We start from the raw sequence: 24,854 nt of genomic DNA, 5'->3' as shown, positions 1-24,854 counted from the left end.
TTGCGGTATAAAAGTCAGTTGGCTGCGCCCCCCCCCCCCCCCCCCCCCGCCTTCCCGCCCCCTCCCCGGCCGCCAGCAGCCCCTGGCTCCCGGCCCAACTTTGTCTTCATTCATGAGAGCTCCTCTCCTCCTTCTCCTCCGCCGCGATTTTAACCGCTTCGCGCCCGCCGCCACCGCTCCCTCGGGGCCCTCGCGCGTGGTGCCCCTCTCTGGGGAGCTCGGGGGCACCCGGGGACGCGGCCGCTTCAGCGCCCTCCAGCCCTCGGCGCGGCGAGGCCCAGGGGGCTCGAGGCCACAGGGGTTGGAGGCCAAAGGGACTCGAGGCCAAGGGGCTGGGAAGCCAAGGGGACTCGAGGCCCGGGGCTTTGAGGCCGAAGGGACTCGAGGCCGCCAGGTCGCGGTTCCACCCGGCAAGCCCAGGTGCTCCCCGCGCCCCCGATGGGTGCGAGACCCCCGGCAGCACGTGCCCGGTCCTCTCCGTGCCCCACCTGCGATGCCAAAACCACCCCCGAGGAGGCCACGCGCCGCCCGCGCCATCTCGCGAACCCCACGTCCCCGCGCGGGGTCTCGCCCCAGCGGGTTTCACGGAGCCCCCGGCCGCTGGGCTGTGGGGTCCCGGCTCCGCACCCCACGGCTGCAGGAAGGGGGAGCCCCGCTACGAGGCCGACGGGTGGAGGCCAACAACAACCAGAGACAAAAAACGCCGGGACAGAGGCGGACGGCACCGGGGACGGGCAGAGGATCAGGTGCGACTTCAGCAAGAGCGATCGGAGGCACGAGCGCAGGCGGCGAAGGACGAGCACGCGGGCAGGGAGCAACAACCAGCCTGCGGCGACGCAGGGACATCGCCACCATCACGGCTCACTCGAGGGCACGGAGGAAGGCCGTGAGGTCCCTCGGAGCCGCACACCAGCCTCATCTGGCCACCGAGCACCCGTCAGACGCCTGTTCCCAGCGGGTGGCGGCTGGGAGCTGCGCCCTACGGAGACCCAACCACGTCCTGCGCCGGGAGCGGGGCGAGAAGGGGAAGGCGGGTGCCCCGAGCCCAGCTCTCGCCCCGCACGCCTTCAGACCCGACCCTTCGGTCCTCGCCGAAGACCGAAGTAAGCAGTAAGGATCTGATGAGTCTGGGGCCTCGTTAAGGAATTAGGAGCACCCAGCGCGCCAAGCAGCTCCTCCGGAAGCAACAAGGGCAGAAACGATTCACCTTGGTCTCGGTCCCGCTCTGTCGAGGTCGCCGGCTTTTGTACAAAGCCCGAAGAGGTTTCGAGTTCAGCTCCTGCACGCCGCCGGCAGAAATAAAAGCCGTGTCCTCGCGCCTTCGCAAGCCAGAACGGAGAACAAGAGAGATGAAGAGCCTGGCGCGAACGTGAGGCAGAGCCGGGCCTCTGAGGCTCACCGAGCGCAAACGCCTACTTCGACGGGTCCAGAAATAGGCTAAAAGCAGGTCTGGAGCAGATTTCTAAGCGCCCGCCTCCCTGCGGGACACGGGGCAGGGACCCGCCGAGGACTGCGCGCGTTGCCGCGGGGCTGAAATAGCTCCTGAGCCGGGACCCTCCATTTTGGGCCGCAGATTGCAAAGCGGTGCTAATCAAAGGTTAACGAGAGCGCCGGAGTAAATTTGAAGAGACTTCCTGCGTGTAATTAGCATTAGCACCGCACTTCATTTATTTGTGGAGCAGGCAGAAGTGACCGACGTACAAATTACATCTTTTTCAAGATAGCGCACCCAGGTTTCGCTGGTTTTACATGCGGAAAGCATTATCAAATCATCTCCTAAAAATAAACCCATTACAGAGCGCACAAATAACCATGTAATCTGCGATACCCAGCGACTATCGTGCACTTCGTCAACCCATGGGCTGCAGAGAATCTGGTAATTAAACCAGCTCCAACGCCACTCTCAGCGCCGGTACTATCTGAGCTCGCCTTTATTAGATAAAATGGAACAATTTAGTTTACAAAGGGGGAAATAACTAATTAGGCTTTAATTACATGGTAGTTACCAGAGATTTATAAACTAATGAGGTGGTTGTCGGGGCCCCCCTAAGATTTATTTTTCGGGTGGTGCTCGCTCGAAGCGCGCGGGCCGAGCGCAGGGCAGCAAGAAGTTGCTTCGGCGGTTTTCTCTGCCCGCAGCTCTTTCGTTTTTTTTTTTCCGTTTTGCCATTTTTTAGCATCGCTTCGCCCTTCTCCCGAGCTCCTCACCTCCCTCCAGACCTTTCATCGCTGTTTTCAGGCGCGAGGAGATCGGGCAGAGATCAAGCTGCTTCCCACAAACGAGGGGCGGCTGGGACGCCTCGCATCCCTCCTCCTGCCCCGTCCTTTATCGCGCGGCCGCAAGGCTTCTGAGAGATCTTTATGGCCGGGATGGGGAAAGGTACGGGTAAAACATCACTGGACTATTCATTTAATTGAATTTTAGGGTCCTTTCATAAGGACCCATCCTCTGGGTGCTTCTATTTCCAGCATGAAAAGGCCTTTGACTAAATCTGCAAAAGTGCTAACAATAGCTGCTTTTATGCGGCTCCGTCTCCGAACCCAATTCATTATCTGCAGGTGATCCACGGCTGAGAAATCTCGCCCGCTCCCCGCCGGCTCTGCCGGGTGATTAGCCCAGAAGTCGCCGGCTTCTCTTCATTTACGCTTTCGCCGCGATTCTTCCAGGCGGGCCACAAAGGACGGGTGGCAGGGGGCTGCGGCGCGACAAACCTTGACGTTTTCCGAGGCAGCTAATCGGGGAGGTAAGGGAGAGGCGGCCGAGCGGAGAAGTGGGATGCGGTCACCTGGACTTCATTTACTGGGACTCGGTGTTCAGCAGGGACTGGAAGAAACCTTCCAGAGGACTGGCACGGCGCCGCACCTACGGAGGGGCAGGGCGAGGGCCAGCCCGATACCCGAGGGCTGATGGCAGCCCAGGAAGCACCGGCGATGCCACCAGGACCCCGGCTTAGGAGGCAGGAGCAGAAGTGGGGGAGAAAAAGATTTCGTTACAGCGACTGGAGTGAATTTTAACTTCAGTCCAGCAGCGGACACGTGTTGGTGCTGCGAATTAAGAAGGAATCAAGTCAGCGGCTCAAAACGAGGGACGGGGCCACCAGCAGCCTGCTCCTCGCGCTGCATCTCCGGGCGACGAGGACACAGACGTGCCCTGGTGCTGCTGGCGTTCTGAATTGATGCATCTAAGGAGGACAAACCTCCCCTCGCGGCTTTTCGGAAGGAAAACCCTGCTCCAACGGGCTGCCACACGAGCGCTGCTCCGCGCCGTGGCGAGGGATGCGGAGAGGCCCCGCGGGACGTTCCCCTGCAGGGAACGGGGTTGTGCTCCCCCAGCCTCGTCCCCCCCTCGCTGCTTGCTCCCCACCTGCGCTCACCCTGGGTCGGAAATCTGCCGCCCGAGCTGCCTCTTCCCTTCCAAAACGGAGGGACCCCGGAGCAAATCCCTTCCTCGTCGTGTTCCTTGGCCATTTTTCCTTCCCTCTCATTAACTAATAGCAAACAGATGATCGTCACCAGCACGACGCAGCTGCAGACTCACACCGAGGACCCTGAAAAACGTTTTGGTGAAACTGGAACACACTTACATGAGGAAAGGAGTGATTTTTTTTTTTTTTTTTTTAAACTAGAGACCTAAATTGCCATTCAAGATAACTTCAAAGGCTGCCAATCTCAACGCGAAGGAACTGGTTAAGTGGAAACAAGGCTCCCAGCGAGCTGACACGGAGCAGAACAATGTTCAACAGGAAAAGACGGCTAGCACTGCCTCAGCGTAATCCAAAGTTACTTTGTTTTCTGTGGGCTAGGCACAACTGGCATAGCAGCACCGCTTCAGTTCAGCCCAGGTTTGGGGCAGCCTCCTCCGAAATTATCAATTCTCTCTGGAACGCCGCACAACCAAGGCTTAACTAAGTCCTTCGACCTGCTCAGAATGGCCCAGCTCACCCTGGCGAGCTCCCCCCGCCCTCTTGCTCGTCACATCCGTGGCAATTCCAGCAGCCTGCTGGCAGCGAGGACAACACGGACAGGCTGCCCCGTAACGTTTCCATCACGGTGGGACCCCGCAGGTCCCATTTCCACCCCCGCCACAGCGCGGGGGGATCCGACCACGTCCAACAGCTGCCGCCCTCCCAGCGCCGCTGGTTTCAGCAGGGCCCAGCGCTCAAACCCTCCCCTGGTGAGCCCATGCCAAGGGCCTGGGCACGCGGTGCCCAGCAGGGCCCCAAGACCCCCCTCGGGGCCGGCCCCAAGATCCCCTCAGGGCCTTACAAGAGCTTCCTGACCGCCGCTCGCTCCCATTTACCCAAGCACTCGCTCCCATTTACCCAAGCACTCGCTCCCATTTACCCAGCCCCAACAGAAGCGCGCTGACCGAACACAGCCAAGCATTTGGGAACAGTTGGGCTACAGAAACGGGTTCGGGGCCCCACCTTCTGCCGAAGCCGCTCTGCCACAAGCAGGGCTGGGGGCACGAGGGGTCCCCCGTGGCACGCGGCGCTGCCGCCGAGCCGGGGCCACCCCGAGCGCTGCCGCACGGCCGCCGGTTCGGTGGAGTTGTGGCAGGGAGCGCAAGAAGAAGCCACCAAAGGGCCAGAGCAGAATCACACTGCGCTAGTAGGTATTTAAAGCTGTCGAGCCTCCAAGATTAAATTAGAATCAGGGACTTTAATAACAAGCAAGTTGAGGAGTGATTCATAGAAGGGGAAAGTGCGTTAGGTTTGGCCGCGTGCAACAACAAGGGACCAGTCCCAAGCAACCATTTTGAAACTCTCCGAAAGTCTGCGTCTGTCTGATTGATTTCCTTTCACTCAACAGTTCCTTTCTAACAGCAGAAATGTAGAGAGCGTTGCCTCCCGGCTGCTTACAGAGGTGAGCGAGGCCGTGCTCAGGCGCGTTTTGGGTGACGCTGGCTGCGCCCCGCGCCACCACCAGCCAGGACAGAGGGAGAAGGATCCACGTTGAGCCAAAATTTCAACACCTGGACCTAGAGCCCCCCTCTGGCTAAGCAGCAGGTCCCACTGCTGAAAGGGAAGGCAGCTCTCCCAGCAAACGTTAGAGCCCGCTGCTCAAAGCGCCGGATTGCCAGGGCGTGAGACACGGAGAGGCACCGCAGGCGTCCGCAAGGCTGCCGTGGACGGCTCTGTCTGCAGTTTGTTTCTGGATATCCGCGTACAGCTCTCAACGACAGCCCCAGAACACAAAGCAAAAGCAGAGAAGATCCATTTGGCAATGGCAAGGTGCTTAAATGAAAAGCCGGGATGATGAAGCCCCCCAAAACACTGCGATTGGCAGCACGTATGGGGCCTTCGAGATAATGTCCCGTCTCCTCCCTGCCTCGACTGCTCTCAGCAGCAAGGAGTTTCAGTTCTTTTGTCTTTCCAGAGACTAAGTCAATTTTATTCTACTCAAACAGCGACTCTGCTGCAGACAAAAGGAGAAATGAAGACCCACTGCAGTGAAACAAGTTTTATAATTCATTAAAGTGAATTATCTTTCCTCTCGTACAAACCGCGTTAGGCGGTTGGGAGAAGGAAAAAAGAGGAGACACGCAAACTGTTAAACCCGGAACTTGTCAGCAGCAAAGATCTTGTCTGCGGGAGGATTTCAGGTTATCCATCTCACTTAGCGTCTCCCGAACCCGAGACGCGATGGCAGGGGAGCGCAGAGCAAGATCTCACGTTCGCTCCGCATGCAGCGAGCGATGGCGCCGGGATGTTAAGGAGCGAGCTGCTGGCGCGGGTGGGAGGAGAATGGGGAGCGGGAGCTGGCTTGCGCCCCGAAGCGCTCCACCAGGCCTGACAGTTTGGGGAAAAAGCGTCAACTTTAGTCTCAGACAAGAGGCACGGCGAGAACACGTCCTCCCTCCTTACCGCGGAGCCGAGAGCTTGAAGGATCTCGCTCCCATCTGCTTCCTGGCTCCACTGGAAGGTTCTCGGGTGCAAGAGGGAGAAGAGGGGCGAGGAAGAGCCCAGTGAGGAAGACCCTGGTGAGGAAGAGCCCGGCGAGGAAGAGCCCGGCCCCTCTCCTCCGCAGCCCCGTTTATTTTGGAGGCCGAGGGAGGCGCCGCGCAGAGGCAGCGCGTGCCGAGGGCTTCTGTTCCCTTCCGCCGCCGATTTGCAAATATTTGTCTCTGTGCAGGTCTGGCGATAAAGATGCTATCGGAGCCCGGGATCCCACAGCAGAGCTTTAGCCGGAACGAAGCGCAGCGTTTCAATGTTTTGTCTTCGAGCACCAAACACGCCACTCCGCTCCGAGATAAGCGCGGGCAGAGCCCCGCGCCACAGGTCCGTGAGAAGGACAACGAGCGGCAAGCAGCGCGGCCTTCTCCCGAGACGGCAGCCAGGTTCTGGGCAGCTGTTTTCAGAAAGAACGGGATTCCTGCCTTCGTTTTCCCAGATCCGGTGACGGCGAGGCCTGAACCCAGGCGCCGATGCAAAACCGAGGGGCTGCGGGCGCTGGGGGCTCACCCCCGCCTCACAACCTGCCCCGGGAGCCCGAGCCCAGCGGCGCCACCACCGCCGCCCTCGCGGGGTCACAGGCACGGGGCAGCCCGAGGCGTTCCCAGCCCCGGGGCCGAGCAGGACCACGAGGCGCTGCTGCCCCCCTGCCCCCCAGCCGCTGCTCTTCTGACGCAGGTGCCCAAAAGGCAGCAGCGCGGGGCCGGAGGCAGGAGGCAGGCTCCCACCGCGCGTGCGCCAGGCACCCCACCTACGGCACGGCGCATTTGCATATTCAGCAGCAGCGATGTTTGCCTTTCAAGAAACGGCATGATGAAAAACGCACGCAGGAGAAAGAGCTGCTGTGAGGACGCCAACTGCTGCGACGCAGACCCAGAGCCGCGAGGAAACGCGCGGCCGAGGGCAGCGGCTCCCCGGCCGCCCCGACGCCGCTGCGCCTCTCCTCCGTCCTCGCCGCTCTCCTTGCGGCCTGAGCCCCCTCATTCCTCCGTCTTCCACCACAACCCTTGCGGTGTCTCAATGCCTTTCTGCCTCTCGCGGCTCTCCCGAGCGCCCTGGCACCTCGAGGAGCCAGGCAGGGCTCACCAACGCCGCCGTAGCGCTTGCCAGCCTCCCGCCTAGCACCGTGACCCCCAGATGGGACAATTTCAGCGTTCGGCCCCAAAATACGTGCTCAAACCTAGCCACAAGCACCCAGAACCCCCACTGAAAGCCCGTTAAGCCATCCCGGCGTGCAGAGCTCGGCACCACCTACCTGGGAACGCCGCCGCCGGACGGCTTCGATCCCGAGCAGCACAAAATGGACGGGGCTGGGCAGAGCGGGCGCAGGAGCGAGGCGAGACGCTCGCTGCGCCGAGGCTGCGTGGAAAAAAGCCCCCGAGGCTCTTTATAGACTCCTCTGCGCCGTTCTTCGGTCTAATTTTAGAGAGGAGGCTTGGAAGCTCCTCTCCTCACACCCTCACATTTGTGTGGCACTCGAATTCCAACACGGATGCGAGTCTTCAGAAGGATTTCGGGCATATTCTGGATACCGCTATCGCGAGTAACCCGATAATATTCCAAGGCCAGGGACCGCAGTCGCAAAACGAATCGGGACCCGAAGTTTACCGTTATCTCCCCCTTTCCAACACAACCTCTTAGGTAAACCTTTCTTTCCAAGGGCTGCTCAGTAGCAGCCAGAAATGAGGTGCCCCGATTGTACAAAACCCAAGGAGGCCACGGAGGGATCGAGCCCGGCAGCGCAGGCTCTTCCCCAGCAGCCCCCAGGCTCCTCTCCCACGGACGGGGGAGCTTTCCGAGGGCTACGCGTGCAGCAAAGCACCTTGCAAACCTCAAAACATTGAAAAGCGCAGCCCGAGATAATCGCTGACTCCGATTTAAGAGCACGGGACAGAAGCAGGGAAGTCGGGAGCCACAACAAGGAAGCCCCCGCGTCTCGGGGCAGCGTTATCGGCGCGCGGGGCCGAGCTCTGCTGGGAAGCGCGGCTCTGTTTGCTGCGAGGAGCACCCGGAGCCGGCAGAACAAACGGAGGGAGAACCTCGGCCGCGTATTTGCCGTGCGCCTCTGCCCAGAGCTCGCTGCCCCCGTCACATGGCTCACGCAGGGGGGAAAAGCAAGCAGCCAGCCTCAAATTGCTCCTTTTTTTCCTTGAGGCACAAGATCCCGACGGCATTGCTTCAGATTACGGGAACGGGAGACGGAAGGGCCGAGGGATCCTCCGCGCGTGAGGACCATCCTCTGCCAGCCCCGAGCCGTTTGCTGCGCCGTCCCCGCGCCCCGTTAAGTCACCTCTCCAAATCCGGCCGGTGCCCTTTGAGCCCAGCGAGATTTCGAGTTTTCCTTTCGGCTCGAGGCCCAGAAAGGAACAGAAAAACGGCGCTTCCCGCCCCAGTACGCTGCACGCAGCTGGCGATGCTCGAGGAAGGCCAAGAGCAGCCGTCAGCCCAGGAGCGCCGGGGCAGGCAGCAGGCACGCAGCGCCCCGTCAAGGAGCTCGGCGTGCTCCTGTCGGCTCCCAGCCCCGAAGGTAAAATGGGAGCGCTCCGTGCCCCGAAACCTCTCACCTCCTGCGTGCTGCTCGCGGACAAAGCCGGGCTCTTCCCCTCCTGATTCCCTACAGAGAGAGAGGCGGAGGAGCGGGCGGCAGGCGAGGGGCGCTGCCGTGTTGGGGGCAGCGTCCGGGGAGACGCCGCAGCTCCAGGGCCGCATTCCGGAACCCTGATGTCACCGAGGGGCTCAGCACACGCTTAAAGCCCCGGCCGCGGGGTAACGCCCCCTCGACGCCCCACTTCAACTCCCCCCTCTTCCAGTAAGGCCGTGCCGTGGCCGAACGAGCCGCTCCCCACCCGGCTGGCCTGCCGGGATGCTCAGCAGCGCAGCTCCCTGCTTTTCTTACTGCTTTCCGAACGAAATTCCTTTAAAAAGACCAAAAAAAAAAGCCCCCGAGGCAGCTCCCTGGTGTCGCCCATCACCTGCGGGGCTGAGGCAGCACCCCTGGCTTCCTAAGCTCTGTTCGCGGAATGGTTCGTTTGGTAAGGACCAGCCTGGCGCACCGCGCCACCGAGAGCATTCACCATTTCTTGGGCAGGCCAAATCGCCTCAATTCCCCCAAAGAGCCCCAAAGAAGCGGCCCCAAGCCTACCCCTAGGAGAAGAGGGCAGGAACGAGGAGCCGTGGCCACACGGCACCTCCCCGGCCCCATCGCTCGCCGTATCGCGCCGAGCTGATGCAAACCGAGCTATGGAGCGGCGACGAACGTCTCAGCCCACGTGCTGAGCGAAAAAAAAAAACCCTGCAAAAACAACCGGCGCCGGCAGAGGAAACCCCGGAGACCTGCAGCCGAGCACCGGGAGGCTCGGGCGCAGCGCCGCGCCGTTCCCCGCGAGCCCCAGGCTCGTTCAGGGCTCGTCAGCAGCCCCCGAGGAGCCGCGGAAGGGGGGAAGCGAAGGGATCCTCAAATTTCAGCCGCACGCCGCGTGCGCGGAAAGAAAACTTTCTTCTCCATCTTCCAGCGGCCGGTCCAACGCCGTAAAGCTGCAGCAGCATGTGGCACTGCCTGATAGGTTGAATTTCGGCGAGCGAGAGGTGGATAGCTTTACGCTGGGATTAGATTTATAGCCAATCTTTTTTTTTTTTTTTCGTCTTTTTTTTTTTTTTTAAACTGCAACAGAAACATTTCGCTGCCGCGCCTCAGCCCCAACGTGCTGTGGAGCCGCAGGTTCGGCGCTCCTCAGCCCCTTTTGCAGATAAAGAAGTCTCTCCCCAGATAAAGTCGGTTGTAAAAAAATGGGGATTTTTTTTTCTCCCCCCCCCCCCCTACATCCCCAGTTCTCGTTATTGCCAGAACGTTTCGGGAACCCGAGAGCAGCAGCTCTCACGAGCGAGCGGGGCGTGGGGGTGCGACGCGCCGGGACGCAGCCTGGCCCTGCCACCCCACCGGACATTTTGGGGTCGGAGCTGGGGGGGACCGCGGCCCGGAGGGCTGCTAATTAACGGGAAGGCGGGGAAAAAAAGCCTCATTTGGTCAGCTTTCCTGAAACCCGCAGGGAGCAGCGAGCGACGGAAGGCACCGAGCGAGCGGCAGCCAGGAAGCGCGCCTCGTTCCGAGCCCCGCGCGTCCCGGCGGCTCCTCGCCACCCCCTCGGAAGAAAACCGCCGGCAGAAAAGGCGCCTCCGGGAGCAGCTCGGGCGCAGCTCGCCCCGCCGGGCGGCTCTCCCCGCTTCCCCCCCCCAAAGTCCCCAGAGCCCCGGAGGCGGCAGCGGGGGCCGCGGCGAGGCGCGGGAGCCTGGCAGGCGTCGGAAGAGGAAGCGGGGCCCCGCTCGGCACGGGCAGAGCGCAGCCCTGCAAAGATGGATGCTCCCTGTCAGCTGCACGTCACGGCCGGTTCCGCGCCGCCTCGCGACCGGGAAAAGCGCCGAGGCTCCGCTAAGACCTAGCCCCCCCCGCCGCCACCGCGGGGCTCCCGGTGCCCGTCGGCAGGCGACAGCGGCTCCGGTGCGACCGAGAGGAGGAGGAGGAGGAGGAGGAGGAGGAGGAAGAGGAGGGCGACGAATTCCAGGCCCCTACAGCGCGGGGAGCCTCGAGGGGAGCCGGGCCCAGCTCCGCCGCCGTGCCGCGGGCACGGAGCCAGCCGGGGGCACGCGGGGACCGAGCCGAGCCCCGCGGGCACCGAGCGACGCCGGCGGGAGCGCCCGGGCTGGTTAAAAGCCAGCCGTGCCCGAGAACGAGGGACGGAGCCCACCGGTGCCCGGTGCCCCGGGGGGAGCAGGACCGGGGGGAGCGGCCGAGCCCCGGTTGCCTCCGTGCGGCCCCTCGAGCTGCCGCGATCCGCACCCAGCCCCCCCCCGAGGCGAAACCTCCCACTCCTTCTCCCTGCAGGGACTCAGCCCCCCCCCCCCCCAGCAGCCTTCGAGGCAACCTCAAAAAAAAAAAATTAAATAAAATAAAACCAAAAAAAAAAAAAAAGGAAAACCGACCCAAAAAGCCGTTCGGGGGGGGAACGGGGGGGCGATCTCGGCGAGGACGGCGCGGCGGCTCAAGGGAATCAATCGGATCGCAGCCGTACGCTGCCCACCCCCTCCTGCACCGGAGGAACCCCCCCCGGTGACCCCCCCCCGTGATCCCCCCCCCGCGACCCCCCCCCCCGCGAGGCGCGTCCCGGAGCCGAGCCGCGGGACGAGGAAGGGCCCGGGCCTGCCCCCCCCCCCCGGCCGCGCCCCGACGCCCACCCCGCGGCCGGCCCGGGGCTGGCGGGGCCGGGGGCGGTCACCGGGCCCCCCCCGCTCGGTGCGGGGCCGGGGAAGGGCGGGGGTGTGTGGGGGGGTTCCCCGGTCGCGCCCCCCCCCCCTCCCCCCCGCGGATCGGAGGCGGGGCAGGAGAACGGGGGGTGCGGGGAGGGGGGTGCGGGGACCGGGGGGAGGCCGGGGGGGGGGGGGCGGGGATCGCGCCCCGGGCACACCGGAGGCTGGAGGGGGGGGCACACCGGGGGGGCTCCTCCCGGTGACGTCCCCCCTCCCCTCCCGGTCGCGGTACCGGGGAGGCGGGTCCCGGTTCCCCCAGCCCCGCCCCAGCCCGGCCGGTCCCGGTCGCGGTCCCGAGAAGGAAGGAGCCGCCGCCGCCGCCGCCCCCCCACCCCGGGCCACCCCACCCCGGGCCGCCCCCTCCCGGTGCCGGTCCCGGTGCCCTCCGCGGCCCCCCCCCCCGATCCCCTCCCGGTCCCTTCCCGGTGCCGGTGCCCCCCCCCCGCCCTCACCTGGCGCCGCCCCGGGGCTGCGGGGCCGAGCGGGGCCGGGCCGGGCCGGGCCGGGCGGAGCAGACGCGGCGCCGCCGCCAGCAGCCGCCGCGGAGCGCAGCCGGCACCACCACAAACAATGCCGCTGATTGGGCAGCGGCCCCGCCGCGCTCGCCCCGCCTCCCGACCCCAGCGACGACGCCCATTGGCGCTGCGCGGAGAAAGACGGCGCGGCCGGCCAACGGCGAGCGGAGGGCGGCGCGGAGGGCCCGCCCCTCGCTTCTCACTGGCCGGCGGGACGGGCGATTGGCAAGCGGGGAGGCCAATGAGGAGCCGGCGAGCTTCCCCGCGGGGCGCCTTTAATGGGTCCCCGAGCCTGGACATCCGGGTACTCGGCCGGCCGCTCTCAGCGGCGGCGGGCAAAAAACCCCCCCGCGGCCTTTCGGCCCACGGCGGCCGCCGTACCGCCCGCGGGGCCCACGTGGCGCCGCCCGCACGTGCCCGCCGCGACGCCGGGGGGGGGGGCCGGGCCCCGGTAACCGGGCAGGGCCGCGCACCCCCCCCGCACCCCCCCCCCCGCCTACGAGCTCCCAGCCCGCCGGGCCCGGGCGCCAGGCCCGGAGGCGCGGGGCCTCCGCTAGGCCTCAAGATGGCCGCCGGGCGGCGACGCTCTGGCACGGCTTGCTCCTCTCTATGGTACCGCAGGGTCTTTGGGGGGGGCCCCCCCCGGTACCGGGACCCCCCCACACACACACAAAAAGGCGGCGGCGGAGGCAGGCGGAGAAAATACTGAAGCGGCTTTATTTACAGAGCCGGGCCCCGCGGGGCGCCGTATTGCACAGTGCGAGGGCGGCCCCCCCCCCCGCCCCCCCAGGGACACCCCCCCCCCCCAAAAACCGGCCCTCACGGGCTGGGGGGGGGCGGGGGAGCTTCCAGCGAGGCGGGGGGGGGGAGGGGGGGCAATAAATAAATAAAAATATTTTAACGCGGACGTACAAAACCTGCTGGGAGCGGGCGGGGAGGGGGGGGGGGCTGCGGTGGGACCCCCCCCACACACCCCCCCCTTGTGCCAGCTGCGGGGCCGGGCCCTGTCCCCCCCCCCCCGGCCCTAACACTCCAGGGTGGCCCCGAAGCTCTTGCGGCAGTCGATGGCTTTGGAGCTGGGGGGCTGCGCCCGCCGCCGCCGCAGCTCCTCCTTGCCCAGGCTGCCCGCCAGCTTGGCGTAGGCCGACTTGTACTTCTTGTCGAAGGCGGCTGCGGGGACGGGGGGGGCTTTAGCACGGCCACGGCCCCCCCCCAAAACCCCCCTTACACCCCCCCTCATCCCCTCCCCCCCCCCTCCATCACCCCGTACCGATGTCCGTGTGCTCCCGGCCCAGCGCCGCCAGCATCAGGAAGAGGATCTCCCTGTAGATGCTCCTGGGGGGAGGACAGAGAGGAGAGGGGGCGGCACACAGCCCCCCCCCCATGGGGGTTTAGGATTGGGGTGGGGGGGTTTAGGACTGAGGGGGGGGGTAGGATTGGGGGGGGGGTTAGGATTGGGGGGTGGTTAGGATTGAGGGGGGGGTTAGGATTGGGGGGGTGGTTAGGACTGAGGGGGGGGTTAGGATTGGGGGGGGGGGTTAGGATTGGGGGGGTGGTTAGGATTGAGGGGGGGAGGTTAGGATTGAGCAGGGGGGTAGGATTGGGGGGGGGGTACCTCTGCGTGTGCCGGGGGCCGCCGTGCGCGGGCGGCGTGTCGAGGAAGAGCGCGATGGCCTTGTGCACCTCGCTCAGCCCCACGTGCCGCAGCACGGCCTCCAGGAAGGCCAGCGAGAAGGGGTGCTCGCGGTGCTGCCAGGCCTGCAGGCGGCTGGGGACGTTACCTGGGGGAGGGGGGGGGGGCGGCACGTCAGGGTGGGGGGGGTCAGCACCCCCCTCCTCACCCTGCCCCCCCCCTAAAAAAAACAAAACTCACTGTGAAACCTCCAGAGCACGTAGAGCGGGGGGACGCTGTCGGGCTCGGGGACGAGGACGTCCCACAGCAAGCGCACCCCGACCGAGGCGGCGGCGTCGGGCGGCTGCGCCTGTGGGACACGGCAGTGGGCGCCGGGCCAGGCCCCCCCCCCAGCCCCAAAGAGAGCCCCCCCCCTCCCCCCGTTACCTGCGGGGGGGCCGCCACGTGCTGCGAGCCCAGGAGCAGCCGCGGCAGGTTGCTGGGCAGCCCCAGGCGCTGGAAGTACCAGAGCAGGTTCCAGTAGAGGATGGGGTGGCTGTCCACCAGCGCCGCCTGCGCCAGGCACTCGCTGCCCTCGTTCTCCACCAGGCTCTCCAGCTCCTTGCGCAGCACCAGCGGGCTCAGGTAGGCGAAGGCCACCCGCTCCTGCCGCCGCGGAGGGCCCCGCGCCGCCTGCTCCGCGCAGCCGTTGCACAGCCCCGGGGACGGTCCCGGTTCCTGCTCGCCGTCGTCCAGCGCCAGGCACCGGTGGCGGTCGCTGAGCACGGGGCCCTGCGCGGCCGGGGCGGGCACGGAGCCGTCCTCGGCCCCGCTGCGCAGGGAAGAGGGGGTTAGGGACAGCGGGGACAACGGCGGGGGCGGGCAGGGGACATTACGGCTGCAGAGGGATGGAGGCCTGAGGATGGAAGGACGGGGGACACCGGGGATGGACAGGGGACTTCGGCGATGGGTAGGGGACACCAGGGACGGACAGGGGACATTAGGGATAGACAGGGGACACCAGGGATAGATAGGGGACACCAGGGATAGACAGGGGGACGGACAGGGGACACCAGAGGATGGAAAGACAGGGGACACCAGGGACGGACAGGGGACATCGGGGATGGGTAGGGGACACCAGAGATGGACAGGGGACACCAGGAACAGATAGGGGACACCAGGGGCAGACGGGGGCATTAGGCCAGCAGAGGGGATGGCAGGTGGGGACACCGGGTACAAAGAAGGGACACAATAGGGCTGCAGAGCGTTTTCCCCAGAAGACGGCAGGACAGGGCCCACCGAGGACACGGGGGGCGCCCACCTGGGGGCCTGCTGGAAGTCCAGGATCTCGATGCTGAGGAAGGGCACGAAGGCGCGGTCGCAGAAGGGGCAGGTGGTGTTGAGGTTGGAGTCGTCCGAGGTCCAGCCCGCCATCACCTCCTCGTCGTACACCAGCGAGCCGCAGCCCTGGCACCGCGAGCAGCTGGACAGCAGCACCTGGCGGCACCGCCGACACCGTCAGCCCCCCCATGGATCCCTGGCTGAGCCCCCCCCCCGAACCCGGCCCCCACGCTCACCTCCACGGCGGGGGGCTCCTGCGCCACGTCCCCGGGGGGCTCCGCGGCTTTGTGGCTGCCCAGCGACGTCTCCGAGAAGTCAAACTCGCTGCCCAGCGAGACGGAGCTCTGCGGGGACACGCGGGGACACGCGGGGACAGGGGCACAGCCGTGCCAACGCCGGGAGAACGGGGCCGCCACCGCGCCCCAGCGCCAGCCCGGGGGGTGCGTACCTCGGAGGCAGTGGACTCGGGGCGCTCCCGGGGGTGCAGCAGGGTGTCCATGGGGCTGCGGCGCTGGGGGGGGTCCCGGTCCCGCTGCTCGGTGCCGCCACCGTCCCGGGGGCCGCCGTGGCCATCGGTGGCGTGCCGGGGCGAGGGTCGCTTGCCGGGGGACAGCAGCTGCTGCAGCTTGGCCGCCAGCCCCCGCCGCGGCGTGCCCCCGCTCTCCGCCTCCCGCCGGCCCCCGCCGGCCCCCGCCGCCCCCGCTTCGTCCGCCCGCTCGCTCTCGTCGGTGGCGAAGCTGACGTCCGACAGGCTGCCCTCGGCCGAGGCGGGCGCCGCGTCCCGCACCCGGGGGGGCTCCGGCGCGCCCAGGGCTCGCAGCACTGCGGGGGGCAGAGGGGGCGGTGGGGGGGTCCGGGCCCCCCCCGGCGCCCCCTGCCCGGCCCGGCCCCACTCACTCTGTCCGACTCCTGCTTCCAAAGTGGTGGCTTCGGCGCGGGGGAAGCTGAGGCTGCCGCTCTTCACCAGCTGGGGGGCCGCGGGGGGGTCCCGCAGGCTGCGGCCGGCCCAGGTGGTTTGGCGCTGCAGGGCGGCGCGGGGCCGGGGGGGCGCGGGGGGCTCCTGGAGCTCTGCACGGGGACGAGGAGGGGGTGGCAGCGGGGGCGGCACCCCCGTCGCTGTCCCCCCCCCCCCGTTCCGTGGCCCCCCCAGCTCACCTGCCTGCCGCTGCCGCTGCCGCAGGGGCTGCCGGAACTGCGCCGCCCCCAGCACCACGTTGCGCAGCTTGGCCCAGCGCAGCCGCCCCCCCTGGGTGCTGGCCGGCCACTTGCTCTCCAGCACCGCCTGCCACGGAGGGGGGGGGGGACACGGTCAGGACCCGGGAGGCCCCCACCCAGTGCCCCCCACCCCCCCGGGCCCCCCCCCCCCGCCATCACCACCTTGTTGTAGTATCCGTAGGTGATGGTGTTGGGGACGATGCCGGCGCGCTTCATCTCCAGCAGCACCCGCACCGACAGCACCGGCTCGCCGTACTGCCCGCACAGCTGCATCAGGATGCGGTAGCAGACCTGGGGGCGTGCGGGCGAGGGTCAGAAGGAGCCCCCCCCCCCTCCCATCCTCGTCCCCGCAGCGGGGAGCGGGGGGGTCGCCTACCTCGTCGGGCAGCACCACCTTGTGGGTCTCCATCTTGCGCAGCACCTCGTAGGCCAGCTGCAGCGCCCGCACCTTGGAGGGGGCGGCGCGCACGTGGGTGGGCAGGTAGATGAACCACAGCCCGTAGCAGTGGCCCAGCAGGCACTTGGCCCACATGTCGGGCACCCCGAAGTACTTCTGCGCCACGCGCTGGGCCACCTTCATCTCCTGGGCGAGGGAAGAGGGCGGGTGGGTGTCCCCGAGCCGGCGCTGAACCCCCCCCGGGGGGCACGGCGCTGAGCGCGGCGAGCTCGTGGCACCGACGGCCCCACCTGCTTGGTCCGGCGCGGGGCCGGGCTGCTGGGCGCGCTGCTCCGCGCCTGGCACAGCTGCGCCATCAGCAGGTCCTGCGCGGGCTCCAGCAGCTCGGGGCGCAGCGTGGGGAAGCCGTCGTAGCTGGGGGGGGGGGGGCACAGCTCAGTGGGGTTTTGGGGGGGGTTTGGGGGGGGTTTGGGGGAGTTTGGGGGCGGTCTCACCAGTAGGAGGCGGGCAGCTCGCTGCCGTCGGGGCCGGTGGGCTCCTCGGGGGGCATGATGAAGACGGTGTGCTCGCTGCCGTGCGAGTCGTCCAGCTCCATCAAGGGGACGTCCTCCGGCTTCTCCAGCTCCACCTGCACCTGGGGAGGGGGCGGCGGCGGCGGTGTCACCGCGGGCTGCCCCCCCCCCGGGACGGGGACACGGCACGAGGCCGGGCCCCACCTTGTCCACGCAGCTGTCGAAGAACTCGAGGCAGGTGTAGCGGTCGCTGGCGAAGGAGCAGTCCTCGATGAACTGCGTGAAGAGCTGCGTGCGCAGCAGCTGCCCGTAGAACTTCTGGTAGGCCCGCTCCCGCGACTTCAGGAAGCCTGGGGGGGGCACCGGGGGGGGGGACAGCGGAGTCAGGGCCGTCCTGACACCCCGCCTGGACCCCCAAAATGCCCCTCAGCCCCCCAGATCCCCACCGAGCTCTCCAGCCCCCCACCAACCCCCCCCAGATGCCCACCAGTCCCTCCAGACCCTCACCGACCTCTCCAGCTCCCAACCACCTCCTCCGGGTCCCCACCGAGCCCCCCAGACCCCAAACAACCCCTCCAGACCCCCATCAACTCCTCCAGACCCCCACCAACATGTCCAGATTCCCACTAAAACCCCTCCAAGACCCTCCACCAACCTCTCCAGAGACCTCCACCAACCCCTCCAGACCCCCACCGAGCCCCCTAGGATGTCCCTCAGCCCCCCCGACCCCCACCGAGCCCCCCAAAGATGCCCCTCAGCCCCTCCAGACCCCCACCGAGCCCCCCAGGATGCCCCTCATCCCCCCCAGACCCCACCGAGCCCCCCAAAGATGCCCCTCAGCCCCTCCAGACCCCCACCGAGCCCCCCAGGATGCCCCTCATCCCCTCCAGACCCCCCCCACCGACCTCTCCAGACCCCTCTCCCTGCCCTTCCACCCCCCCTTCCGCCCCCAGCCCCCCTCCCACCCTGCAGCAGGAAGAGGCTGGCGGTCTCGCGGCTCTTCTCGGGGGGCGCGGGGGCGATGGGCTGCAGGAAGGAGCGGTAGCCCTTGAGCAGGCAGGCCATGAAGCGCAGGAACGCCGCCCGGATCTCCAGCTCCAGCTGCTTGCGCCGCCCGTACACCAGGTCGTAGTCGGTCAGCAGGAACTCCAGCGACGCCTCCTCCACCGGCTTGTTGTACACTGCGGGGGGGCGTGGGGGGGCAGATGTGGGTGCCAGCCCCCCCACGTGAGTCCCAGCCCCCCCCCCGTGTGTCCCCCCCCCTGTCCCCGCTCACTCTCGTGCAGCTGCTGGGACAGGCTGTGCAGCGAGGCCAGCAGCACCTTGCAGGGCCGGCGGGGCAGCGCCCGCGGGGACAGCAGCTTGCGCTCCTCGCTCCTGGGGGGGGGGGACAGAACGGGGGCAGCACCGCCGCCCCCCCCCCCCCAGTGCCCGGCACCCCCAGCACCCCGTTGTCCCGGTGCCCCCGGCAGCACAGCACCCCCGGCATCCTCACGCCCCCAGCACCCCAACACCCTGGCAGCCCGGCAGAGCAAGGGCCTCAGCACCCCCAGCCTCCCCTGACACCCCCAGCACCCCCAATATCCCCAGCACCCCCAAAACCTGGCACCCCCAGCACCCCAACAACTGGCACCCCTACACCCCCCAGCACCCCAACACCCCCAGCACCCTAGCACCCCATCAGCCCCATCCCCCCAAGCACCCCAGCACAACAGCACCCCAAAACCTCAGCACTCAGCACCCCAACACCCCCAGCACTCCAACACGCAGCAACCCCCACACCCAGCACCCCAGCACCTCAGCACCCCCAGCACCCCAACACCCCCATCTCCCCAAGCACCCCAACACCGCAGCACCCCAAAACCCCAGCACCCCAGCACCCCCAGCACCCCAACACCCCCATCTTCCCAAGCACCCCAGCACTGCAGCACCCCAAAACCCCAGCATCCAGCACCCAGCACCCCCAGCCCCCTCCCCAGCCCTGGTAACCAGCCCCCCCACAACACTGGCAGAGAGCAGAGCCCCCCGCAGCCCCCTCGGGGGGGGGGACCCCCCGCAGCGTGCCCCCCACTTCTCCCCCCCGCCACGGGTGCCACCACTCACTGGAAGATGTTGTTGGTGTCCAGGTCGACGAAGATGACGTCCTTGGGGGGCTCGTGGAGGTCGAAGTAGCTGGAGTGGATGCCTACAACGAAGGGCACGGGGGCACTCAGCACGTCAGCCAGCGCCAGCGGGCACAGCGGGATGTAGGGGCACTGCCAGCGCAGGGGGAAGATCATCTGGGGACAGGACAGGGCGGTCAGCGCGGCGCCACGGGGGGCACGGCGCAGCCGGCGCCGCCGGACCCCCCCAAATAACCCCCGGCACTCACCGAGACCAGGGCTTCGCCCACGCTGGTGAGCACGTCGGGGCGCAGCGAGTGGATGAGCAGCTTCTGCTCGGTCAGCACGGCCACCAGCAGCGTCACCGCGTTGTCGGCGCCCAGGTTCTGCAGCAGCGTCAGGAAGCTGGCCCCGCTGCGGGGACGGGGACGGGGGAGCATCAGCAGGGCGTCCCTGGGTGTCCCCCGCCTCCCCAGTCCGTCCGTCCCCCCCCCCAGTGGCTGTCCCCACCTGAGCGGCAGCGGGGAGGACACGGGCTGGCACAGCAGCAGGTTGTCGTACGGGGACATCTGCGGGGAGAGGGGGGCACGGTGAGCCGGGAGCGCGCCGGGCACCGCGGGGCGCACGGGCACGGCGACGCACCTGCACCAGGATGCGCGGGCGCTGCGGGGACGGGAAGGGGACGTTGTGCATGAAGTGCGAGATGTGCCTGCAAGGGGGGGGGGACACGAGGGCGGCCGGTGGGCGACGGGGTGGCACCGGGGGTCCGCGGGGCCACCTCCCCGCCCTGCCCGGCGCTCACGTCTCCAGGGGCAGCACGTGGGGCCCCGAGATGGAGTAGCGGTAGATGAACATGAGGAACTTGCGGAAGACGTCGAAGAAGGGCCAGTGGGAGAGGACGCAGATGCTCTTGCGGGTCTGCACCGAGCGGCCGCCGATGGGCCGCCGGTCCACCACGCTCAGCAGCCCCAGCCGCAGCCGCTGCTTCTCCGACAGCCGCTCGCGGGCGAAGGCTTCGTGGAACTGGATGGCGGCCCCGTAGACCTGCGCGCCAAGGGGACGGGGGGGGAGGTCAGGGTGCGACCCCCCTCCCCCCCCTGACGCCCACCCAGCCCCGGATCCCCGCCTCGCCTTGTCGCCCGACGCGCCGGTCAGCACGAAGGTGGAGAAGACAGGCAGCGGGTACTTGGTGTCGGCCGGCCAGCTCTCGATGGTGGCGCCCATGGGCAGGCAGAAGACGGGCACGGACTCGGGCAGCGGGAAGGACTCGCTGTCCTGCTCGGGGTAGCGCCCCAGCAGCCCTGCGCCGACAGAAGGACGGCGCTGCAGCGGGGGTCCCCTCTCCCCACGCGCACGGAGGTGCAGCAGGGCAGCGAGGTGCCGCCGGTCGGGCTAACGGCCATAAATTAAATGAATCTTCCCCAAATTGAGGCTGTTTCGCCTGCGGTGGCGGCCGGGTACCTTCTCCCACCCTCACCTCCACCCAAACCTTTCCCATCCCCACCTCGCCGAGGAGCACGAGAGCGGTTGGGTGGCGAAGGCGAAGCCACCACCAGCTCCCATGCAAGCCCGTGACCCCCACCCCCCCCAGCGACCCCCCCCCAGCCCGCAGCCCCCCCTACCTGCTTCGTACACCAGCGTGTTGGCCTTGGCCATGGCGATCTTGTAGCACAGGAACAAGGCCGGGCCCCACTGCAAGGAGGGAGCGCGGCGGGTGAGCACAGGCGGCATCCCGCCAGGGAAAAAAGGGGAGGGGGGGGTCCCCGCACCCACCATGCTGGTGTTGAGGTTCTTGTCCACGCGGCAGAAGGTGTGCGGGGTGCTCTCGCCCTTGCTGGGCATGATGAGGCAGATGTCGGTCACCCCCAGCGCGTTGTGGCCCTGGGGCTCGGCCGCCCGCCGGTACACCAGGAAGGTGCGCTGGTGCCCTGGGCCCCCCGAGTTGAGGTTGGCCGAGCGGCTGTAGGGCGTCGTGTCCAGGATGGTGTAGCCCGGCTTGGGACGGTCCTTCCCCTCGTAGTGCACCCTGCGGAGAGGGGGGCAGTGAGAGGGACCCGGGGGAGAGCTCCGGGACCCCCCCTGGGCGCGGGGACGCACCCCAGCTCGATGAGGGGCAGCTTGTCCCGGCCCCGCTTGTAGCAGATGAACATCTGCGGGTTGTTGAGCAGCCCGGCGTTGAGGTCCACGGGGTGCCCCGAGGTGGTGGTCTCGATGCAGGTGAAGCCGTGCGGCACCTCCTCGCCCTGCGAGCGGATGATGACGGCCACGTCGGTGATGGGCTCGCTGGGCCGGGCCGGGCGCTGCTGCTGGTTCTCGTCCTCCAGCGGCCGCGAGGCGTCCGTCAGTCCGGCCACCACGAAGTAGTCCACCAGCTGTGGGGGCTTCTCGTCCGACATGGCTCACGGCATCTGGGGACGGGCGGCGGGCAGCGGCACGGCTCGCACCCGGACCCCCGCCCTGCCCGCGGGACCCGGTGCCGTGGGGCGCCCCACGGCAAGCAGTCAGAGGCCGTGGGGCACACAGGCGGCGGAGCTGACGGGGCGAAAGCGCCGGGGACGGGAAGGGAGGAGGCTTCCTGTTTGCCGGTCACGCTGCGCGGCGAGGGGACGGGGAAGCTGGCACCGACAGAGGGGCTGGGGCCGTGCCCGCACCCCGAGCACGGGGGGATCCACGGCACACGGAGATGGGGGTCCCGGGGGGCGGTGGCGCAGCCCCCCCAGGCTGGGAGCTGGTCCCCACGTCCCCCGCTCGCCCAGGGTGGCTCGTGTACCGCGCTGCGCAGGGCGGCTGGAAAGGGGAAGGAAGCGGGCGACGAAGCCCTGAGCCGGGGGGCTGTCACCGTGGGGGGGCCACGCGGCACCGGGGTGTGACGCCGGGCAATGGAACCGGTCCCAGCCCCGTGCACGCACCCCCGGAGCAGGAACCGGAGCAGCCGCCGTGTCCCCACGGGACCTGCGACCCCAGGACGGGGGTCTGAGGACACTCCATTAATTGGGGGGGGGCACAGCCAGCATCCCCTGCGTGGGCAAGGCGCAGCCCGTCCCTGTCCCCATCCCTGTCCTGGGGACCCTGGGGACCCCGGGGACCCTGGAGCCGGCACCCCGGGCCCGCTGGCTGCCACCCGGGTATTTTTAGCTCAGCGCCGCGTGATGACGGCCGGGCTGCGGCGACGCAGGCTGCCTCCCGATTTAGTCTCCTGCAGCCCAGCTCGGTGGGGAGGAATCAGCCACGGAGGGCACGGGGGCCGTGCCCCCATCTCGCAGCCCGCCCACCCCACAGCAGGACACCCCACCGAGAGCCCGCAGGAGACATCGGGGGCCCTGATCCTGGGGTCTCCCAGCCCCAAGGGACCCCGACTGCGCTCCCCCAGAGCCCCGGGGCAGGACCCGGCCTCTGCAAGGGCTGCAGGGCCGGCTATGGGGTGAGCCTGCCCCACAGGGCATGGGGACCCTGCCCCACTGCGTGCCCTCTGCCCCACGGCGTGTCCTTTGCCCCATGGGGCTGGCAGGGTTGCAGGATGCCCCACAGCCGCCCCATGCCGGGCAGCGTCCCTGCACCTGCCTCAGGCTGGAAACAGTGGGGTGGAAACGGGGGCATCAGGAAACCTGCGTGTCCTGACAGTCCTACACACCCCACAGCGGGCTCTACGTGCTCTGACAGCCCTACACACCGCACAGCGGGCCCTATACACCCGTAGCAGTCTCTATGCACCCACAGCCAGCCCTTTGGACCCACAACAGGCCCTATGCACCCTGTAGCAGGCACTATGCACCCCCCAACTGCCCCTATGTACCCACAGCAGGCCCAATGGCCCCACAGCAGGCACTATTCCCCCTGTGGCAGGCTCTATGCACCCCACAGCTGCCCCTACGTCCCCACAGCAGGCCCTATAGCCCCCTGAGCTGCCCCTCTGCACCCCACTGCAAGCCCTGTGCACCCACAGCCAGCCCCGTGGACCCCACAGCAGGCCCTGCAGACCCCATAGCAGGCCCTATGCACCCCATAGCAGGCCCTATAGCCCCCTGGCAGGCCCTGCAGACCCCACAGCAGGCCCTATGCACCCCATAGCAGGCCCTATAGCCCCCTGGCAGACCCTGCAGACCCCATAGCAGGCCCTATGCACCCCATAGCAGGCCCTATAGCCCCCTGGCAGGCCCTGCAGACCCCACAGCAGGCCCTATGCACCCCATAGCAGGCCCTATAGCCCCCTGGCAGACCCTGCAGACCCCACAGCAGGCCCTATAACCCCCTGGCAGACCCTGCAGACCCCATAGCAGGCCCTATGCACCCCATAGCAGGCCCTATAGCCCCCTGGCAGACCCTGCAGACCCCACAGCAGGCCCTATAGCCCCCTGGCAGACCCTGCAGACCCCCCAGCAGGCCCTATGCACCCCATAGCAGGCCCTATAGCCCCCTGGCAGACCCTGCAGACCCCACAGCAGGCCCTATGCACCCCATAGCAGGCCCTATAGCCCCCTGGCAGACCCTGCAGACCCCACAGCAGGCCCTATGCACCCCATAGCAGGCCCTATAGCCCCCTGGCAGACCCTGCAGACCCCACAGCAGGCCCTATGCACCCCATAGCAGGCCCTATAGCCCCCTGGCAGACCCTGCAGACCCCACAGCAGGCCCTATGCACCCCATAGCAGGCCCTATAGCCCCCTGGCAGACCCTGCAGACCCCATAGCAGGCCCTATGCACCCCATAGCAGGCCCTATAGCCCCCTGGCAGACCCTGCAGACCCCCCAGCAGGCCCTATGCACCCCATAGCAGGCCCTATAGCCCCCTGGCAGACCCTGCAGACCCCACAGCAGGCCCTATAGCCCCCTGGCAGACCCTGCAGACCCCCCAGCGGGCCCTATGGCCCCCTGGCAGGCCCTACGCCCCCCCCAGCGGGCCCTACACCCCCTATAGAGCCCCGCGCCCCCCAGCAGCCCCCGTGCCCCCCAGAGCCGCCCCCACGCCCCCCCGCGGCCCCGGCCCCCCCCCCCCCAGGCCCCCCCTCCCCGGCCCGCCCCCCGCCCCCCGCCGCCGCCGCCGCCCGCCGGGGCCCCCCCGGTACCTGCGGGCCGGGCCGGGCCGGGCCGCCTCGCTCCGCCGGGGCCGTTACCGCCGCCCGGCCCCGCCGCCGCCGCCGCCGCCACCGGCACCTGCCGGCCGGGAGGACGCTCTGCAGCCGCCGGGCCCCCCCCGGGAACCGGGAACCGGGACCCCCCCCCACGGAGCCCCGGGAACCGGGACCCCTCCACCCCCGCCGGGGCGCCAAAGCCGGCAGAAAGCCCTTGGGGACCCCCCTTGGGCCCCAACAGCCCCAAAGCTGCCAGGGCCCCCCCGGCACCCCAAAAGTGAGGGGACGCCCCCAGACTCCCCCGGCACCCCAAAACCTCATGGGACACCCCCAGGCCCCCCCCCGAACCCCCTAAAACTCATGGGACATCCCCAGGCCCCCCCAACCCCAAAACTCATAGGACACCCCCAGCACACCCCCAGCATCCCAAAACCTCATGGGACACCCCCAGACCCCCCCCCAGACCCCCCAAACTCATAGGACAACCCCAGCACCCCCAAAAAACTCCCTGGAACCCCCAAACCCACCCCCCCCAAAACCCAAAGCACCCAGGAACCCCAAAACTGGCAGGACCCTCCCAGGTCCCCCCCCAGCACCCCAAAACTGCCAAGATTCCCCCTCCCCTTCCGGATACCCACAAAGTTGCCAAGATCAACACCCCCAAAATTGCCAGGATCGCCCCCACCAACAACCCTGCCCCCCCCCAGCACCCCAAAACTGCCAAGATCCCCCCCCAGACACCCCCAAAATTGCCAGGATTCCCCCCACTAACCCTGTTCCCCCCCCAGCACCCCATTATCCACAGGGACACCCCCCCCCCCAAGTACAGGCTCCCCC

General features: G+C 67.9%; 2 protein-coding genes across 5 annotated transcripts in view; both read right to left on the bottom strand.

The window, feature by feature from the left end:
* GATAD2B (GATA zinc finger domain containing 2B) overlaps positions 1-11,858 on the bottom strand; it is a 34,562-nt gene extending 22,704 nt beyond the window's left edge. The window contains exon 1 of the mRNA XM_083813732.1: positions 11,708-11,858. The gene's annotated coding sequence lies outside the window, so the exon portion shown is untranslated. The remainder of the gene's footprint in view (positions 1-11,707) is intronic.
* A 377-nt stretch (positions 11,859-12,235) lies between these two features.
* DENND4B (DENN domain containing 4B) lies at positions 12,236-24,087 on the bottom strand. 4 transcript variants are annotated; one of them, XM_083813731.1, is made up of 27 exons: positions 24,012-24,087; positions 21,047-21,357; positions 20,723-20,975; positions 20,572-20,641; positions 20,081-20,250; positions 19,752-19,993; positions 19,592-19,658; positions 19,460-19,518; positions 19,219-19,363; positions 18,951-19,126; positions 18,124-18,224; positions 17,813-18,028; positions 17,052-17,197; positions 16,830-16,969; positions 16,626-16,749; positions 16,315-16,521; positions 16,101-16,229; positions 15,879-16,005; positions 15,621-15,791; positions 15,172-15,545; positions 14,960-15,067; positions 14,704-14,879; positions 13,830-14,214; positions 13,644-13,752; positions 13,386-13,551; positions 13,041-13,105; positions 12,240-12,940 (listed from the first exon to the last, which is right to left on the bottom strand). In XM_083813731.1, exons 2-27 carry the CDS (start codon positions 21,343-21,345, stop codon positions 12,795-12,797), a joined length of 4,371 nt encoding a protein of 1,456 aa, XP_083669857.1. In that variant the 5' UTR covers positions 21,346-21,357; positions 24,012-24,087; the 3' UTR covers positions 12,240-12,794. The 4 variants fall into 4 exon arrangements, with proteins under 4 accessions (XP_083669854.1, XP_083669855.1, XP_083669856.1 ...); XM_083813730.1 differs by having other exon boundaries at positions 12,239-12,940; positions 15,172-15,791; XM_083813728.1 differs by having other exon boundaries at positions 12,236-12,940; positions 15,172-16,005.
* Between the last annotated feature and the right edge of the window lie 767 nt (positions 24,088-24,854).

This window comes from Anser anser, assembly GCF_964211835.1.
Source record: "Anser anser genome assembly, chromosome: 28".
NCBI classification, from domain to species: domain Eukaryota; kingdom Metazoa; phylum Chordata; class Aves; order Anseriformes; family Anatidae; genus Anser; species Anser anser.
The sequence above is the reverse complement of the archived record's forward strand: the minus strand, read 5'-3'. Positions and strand labels throughout refer to the sequence as shown.

Excerpts from the sequence above, each read along its gene's own strand:
- DENND4B (XM_083813728.1), bottom strand. The coding sequence starts at position 21,345 with ATGTCGGACGAGAAGCCCCCACAGCTGGTGGACTACTTCGTGGTGGCC. Across the intron at positions 20,642-20,722 it reads AGAACCTCAACACCAGCATG|TGGGGCCCGGCCTTGTTCCT; the intron begins GTGGGTGCGGGG and ends CCCTCCTTGCAG. Across the intron at positions 12,941-13,040 it reads CCGGGAGCACACGGACATCG|CCGCCTTCGACAAGAAGTAC; the intron begins GTACGGGGTGAT and ends CCGTCCCCGCAG.